The following is a 5,891-nucleotide window of genomic DNA, read 5'->3' on the forward strand; positions in this document are numbered from 1 at the left end:
AATATTTTAGTTATTGAGATAAATTCATTATAAATATACTATAGTAAATATATATATATAATTTAGTACGAACATATATATTTTATAGCATATAATTCACCTAGCAACGTAATTATTTTTAATTATTCTTTTAATATTAAATCAAATATAAAAAAATGATAATAAAAATTAAATGCAGTAGAATTATTATTATAATATTATATTTAAACTTCTTAATATATTCTATATGACATATGATATATATTCACTCCAAATATATATATATTCACTTCAAAATTATATAAATACTATATAAATACTATGTAATATATATATAATATAATAAACAGACTTTTTGCAAATATTTTAATTTTTTTTTATATTCATTATTTTCTTATATATTTTAAAATTATTTATTAATTAAATAACAATAGGATCAAAATATATTTTTACAAAAAATATTTTTATTTTATATTTATTATTTGGCAAAAAAAGAATTAATTATTAATATTATTATTTAAGAAAAAATCTATTAATGGTAAAATTATATAATAAAAATCAAAATATTATACATAAGATATTATTATAAAAAGATATTTTATTATGATTTTTTATGAATCCTTAATATTAAAATGATTAGTAGAACAATTTGGAGGTGATGTTTCATGAAAATAAATCATTGGCCAATGACGTGCGATTGATTGACGATAAGTTGAATGATCCATTGCATGATAATATGGATAATATGTTTCACTACAAGGTCTCCATTGATCTTCATTAGAACCCACATGACACCTGCAACAAGTATATAAAAAAAAAAAAAAAATTGAAATTTGTTTTTTTAAATAAAAAAAGAATTAAAATCAATATAAATTGTACCAAGGATAATGATATCCTTGAGAAAATCCACATTGATGATTAGGCTCGCAACAATAATCCCAACTACCATGTTCATTTTCAGTTTCGCAAGACCAAAATCCTGTGATTTCATTTTGTTGACATATAGTACCATTTTTGCAAGGATAACCATTTACCGTATAACGACGAAATGGAGAAATTTGATTTGCTAATTTTTGTAACGTAAAAAAAAAAAAAAGACTGAATATAAATTGATATTTTTAAATTAAAAATATATTCATTTTTTGTTTTGTTTTTCTTACTTACAGTAAAAAAGATTAAGTTCATGTTCTAAAGTATCAGATTCAAAAGAAGGATTATTTCCATTAAACAACTTATGTTTATAATCTTGTTCATAGTTTTCATCTTTAAATTTGTTTTTCCATTGAGCAGGAGAATAAAAAATCGGTCTATTAGTATGCGTTCTTTCATGATCTAATATCTTTTGAGTGTTTAGATAATTGAACATATTAGGATATAATTCGCCATGTTTTTCATATTTTGGTGTTGCATTTATCATATTGAAAGCAGTTAAACTACAGTATGGATCAAACTCTTTCCATGTATATAACATGTGATCATTGTCACGAATATAATCTAAATTTGGTCTTAGATCTCGTATTGATATATCACTTAGAAAACAATTATTTTGTGCATTATCAATGGTAATACTACAAACAAAGTTATATGACAATTATTATAAAAAAATCGATATTAAATATATATATATATATATATATATTAATACTCATTTATTTACTTACATATAATTAAATGACATACAAGGTATCACACCGCTATTTCTCATTATCGAACATTTATTCAAGCAATCCGACTTTGTAACAGCTCGTAATGAAGATATTATTGCATGAGACATTAATTTACATGGTTTATGATATTCGGAATAACAAAGATGATCCATATACATTGGAGAGAATTCTTTGCCATATGGAGTAATCATATTTGGAATTGATAATGGTAAAGGATACATTTTGCAACCATGAGAGAGTATATTTCTCTCGTATAATTCAGCACCATCCATATCTGGCATATTGATAGGATTTATTTCTTCTGCCGGCCAATCACTTAAGAAACAATTTGACGATAGGTGTTCATGATTATCTATCTTGTGATTAACCATTGTATATTTGAAAACGAAACTTCTACAAATAAATTCTTGTGACGAAGTACATGCAAGTTGGCATTCTCCAAAATCTTGAACGAACAGTGATTTTTTCGTAACGTCCATCGGTATATTAAATCCACTTCTGATTCTTGAAAAACACTCTTCCGAAGAATATCGATTTGCTTTTTTTAAATGACAGATTTTAGTATCTGATGTTAATCCATAACTATCATAATCACGATTTGGTTCAAGATCCGTATAAAAATTTAGATCTTGGTAGGAATGATCGCTCAATAAACAATTATCAGTAGGATTTGTAGTTACTATGTTGTATCTATATGGAGTAAAAAAAAGAAATAGAAAAAAAAAATATAGACAAATAGATAAAATAAAATAAAATAATGATATTAATAATATAATATTATAATTTAATTCAAATTATCTATCTACTATTCTTTTATTCAAATTATACAAGATGATTGACTGTGACAATATAATGATATTTAATTGTGACAAAATAATTGAATCTTAGCTATTGAATTCTTAATACGATAAAAACAATTTGATGTTAGGAGGTATATGATCATTATACTCGTTAAATTTAAAATATTTACATGATAAATAAAATAAATAAAATAAATAAAAAAAAAAGAAATGATCCAAGTTATTAAATTTTTATCATTCTTTATACATATGATAAAAATTTTTATCTATTTCTCTTACCTGTAAGCAAAACTTTTACAAGAGAAATCTGTCTCATTGATACAAAATTCTTCGCATTGTTCCAAATCATGTGCCACGCAAGTCTTTCGTAAAATACTTCTGCTTAATTTTGAACCCGAAACAACTTTTATTGAACATTTTTGTGTCATTTGTAAATTTTCATGTTTCTCGTAATATGATTCTTTTGGAGCGGACATGTAATTATTATTATAATCGAATGTATTTCCATAAAATTTTCCACGAAACTGTTCATCCTCATTAGGAATAGAATGTTCTTGTATCGGAGAATGTTCCCCGAGTCGTGAGGAAATTGAAGATCTTATATCCGAATATTCTTTATCATAATTGATTAGAGAGCTAGGAAAAGTATTGTCATTAATAATATCGGAATAACGAGAATGTGAAGTTTTCCAATTGCGATTCCAATTTAAATCACGATAACGAGACATGAAACCTACAAAAGAAAATATCTTGTTTTTCTATCACATTTCTTTTATATTTAATAGATTTAATAGATAATATCCAAAATATAATAGTAGATATTTAAATAATAAATATCGATTAAATTCGTATATAGTTCAAGTTCAGAAATAGTGTGAAATAAAGGTAAAAAAAAAAAAAATTCTTATACAATATATCAATATATTATATTGTAATCAGATTTCTTTCATAATTGTCATACACACATACATATGCAGAATTATTTACCATTTTCGTAATGAGATTGTTTGCCAGAACGTGAGGGACCATTGGAAAAATCATTAGCTAATTCGCGATTAGATGAATAAGTTTCTTGATGAATATTACCCTCATGACCAAACCGTCTATTTTGATCATCATTTTGTTTATAATTTTTAATATGGTCTTTCCAATGGGATATACCACTATCACGCCACGTTGAAGAAGGGCAATTTTCAATCTTCTCATAGTAATCATAATGAGAATCGATTGAGAAATCTTCATCAATATCCATACAAGAATATGGTGTTGACGTCAGTTCGCACGTACATTTCGAATTAGTATTGTGTCTCCTCGAATGATAAGTAAATATTATTATGATCTATTATACTTGACTTATAATGATATATTCTGACTGAGATAATTATTGATTTTTATAAAATATTTTATTAAATATTTGATTTTCTCACTATATATTCTTCGAATCTCAATAATGTAAAAATGAAAAATAATTTTTAACACAATATTTTTAATATAAATATATACTTTGTCAGTAAAAGAAAAAAAAATATATTTATAATAGATATACCTATGATTAAAACCTTTACACACGAAAGTCTTTTCATAATCACATGCCTGATAACAATCTTGTAGGTTTTCACAATTTATTATGCGTTCAATGAATAATCCCATTATTTTCTTGCCAGGTTGTACTTTTCGATGACAAGTCATAACTAAATTTTTTAAATGTATATTATATATGATATATGGTACACTGTACAATGTATATAAAATTAATATATTTTAATAAGAAAATATTTATTTATATAAAATATACATGTGAATAAATTTTTAAACTTCTAACATTCTGTTATTTATAAACTTACGTGTGAAATCATCGTTATTACTTCTCTTCAAGATCGTTGAACTATGGATTGTATGAAGAAAGAACAATAAGAAAAAAAAATTGAAAAACCATGATTTTGTAAACATATTTGAATTTTTATTTTTCATTTCTTTTTTTTTAATTATCAACACAGACAGAATTTAATTTAAATTTTTCTTTATGTTATTCGAAACAATTGAATTTTTTTTTGTTTTTCTTCCCACAATGATTTTGATAATAAGCACAAAAATTAATTTTCATAATTATAATTCTTTCCAATCGATTATATCGATATAAACTATTAAATTTAAATTATTACATTTATCATGGATACATTTGAAATGAATATTAATCGATGAATAAATATCAACAGAAAACACTACACCCTTAAAGAAATGTCGAAAATGTATAAATATGTAAGATGAAAACAGTAAAACGTGTAAAAAGTGATGGTGAAATTACAGTTGTGCATGGTTTTATAGAAAAGTGAACGCTTTAGCTGCAATAGTGGGAGGAAATATTCACACGTAGGGAAGGGACATCTGATTGTTAAGATTTGTTTAGATTAGTTCTTAATATTCAAACATTTGTTTTCACAAATACTTTTCTCTTTATAAAATAATTATACATTTAACAAAACAATTAAATTATATTTATATTGCTTGCTTATTATTTTGAAATTAAATTATTCATTTTTTTTATATCCATTGTTTTTCCTATTCTGTTTCATTATTCTAACTATTTATAAAACGAAAGATTAATTTGATTTTGTAATTTTTTTTAATATTAAAAATTAATTATTAACATTTAAATATAGAGATTTTCATACCTATGTGTACCTATCAAAATAATGTTACTTTAAAGTCGAACAAGTTCTATTATTTACGTCCTTGGAGATTCGTCAAGGATACAAGATGCAATTATTTCAGCTAGCTCAGCCATTTTAATTATAGAATAAAATTTGAAAAAATCAATGATTTACGTGTACGTTTAATATCGATTAACTGTTATTTCTAAGAAAATAGTCTCATAACATTTGCATTAAAAATTATAAGAAAAATAAATAGAAGAAGAAAAGATCAATAATTCATTATTTTTTCTATTTTAATTCAATGAAAACATTTATTAAAATACTATTATTAAAAAAATGATAATATTTCTTTTTGATAAAAATTTATTTCTTTTGAAATTTATAGATATAAATTAATTTATAACAATACAATATCGTTAACTTATATCATTTGTATAAATTATATTACAACTTACCAAAATGATCGATTGGGATTCTTCCATTTTTGTTTTTAATAATATCCAGGATATTATGGTTATCATCAGAAAAAGAATATCTATCACGATTGATGAATAAATCATAAGTACCAATGGGCCCATAATTTTCCATGTCATTTTTGTTTCTTAAAATTTCAAACAAGTCCTTCTATATTTGATTGAAATTATTGCATTCAATAATTAAATTAAATGCATATTAATCACACAATTCACAATGCTTAGAAAAAGAAATATAAATAGTATAAAGAAAAATATAGAATGGTAATAAAGATATTGTATATATTCGCATGTGTATATATATATATATATATATAT

General features: G+C 23.3%; 1 protein-coding gene across 4 annotated transcripts in view; it reads right to left on the bottom strand.

The window, feature by feature from the left end:
* Nucleotides 1–556: 556 nt before the first annotated feature.
* LOC102671895 overlaps nt 557–5,891 on the bottom strand; it is a 7,304-nt gene continuing 1,969 nt past the window's right edge. Inside the window, exons 4-11 of one of the 4 annotated variants that reach the window (XM_006617332.2) lie at nt 5,556–5,701; nt 3,993–4,137; nt 3,434–3,756; nt 2,726–3,179; nt 1,641–2,336; nt 1,144–1,547; nt 859–1,045; nt 557–774 (exon numbers count right to left, since the gene is read on the bottom strand). In XM_006617332.2, coding sequence (XP_006617395.1) covers nt 591–774; nt 859–1,045; nt 1,144–1,547; nt 1,641–2,336; nt 2,726–3,179; nt 3,434–3,756; nt 3,993–4,137; nt 5,556–5,701 — 2,539 coding nt within the window. In that variant the 3' untranslated portion in view covers nt 557–590. Of the gene's footprint in view, nt 775–858; nt 1,046–1,143; nt 1,548–1,640; nt 2,337–2,725; nt 3,180–3,433; nt 3,757–3,992; nt 4,138–4,290; nt 4,450–5,555; nt 5,725–5,891 lie in introns of those variants that run through there. The other 3 variants (XM_031511267.1, XM_006617334.2, XM_006617333.2) reach the window with 3 other exon arrangements.

Source organism: Apis dorsata, unplaced genomic scaffold (assembly GCF_000469605.1).
Source record: "Apis dorsata unplaced genomic scaffold, Apis dorsata 1.3 scaffold_298, whole genome shotgun sequence".
In the NCBI taxonomy this organism is placed as follows: domain Eukaryota; kingdom Metazoa; phylum Arthropoda; class Insecta; order Hymenoptera; family Apidae; genus Apis; species Apis dorsata.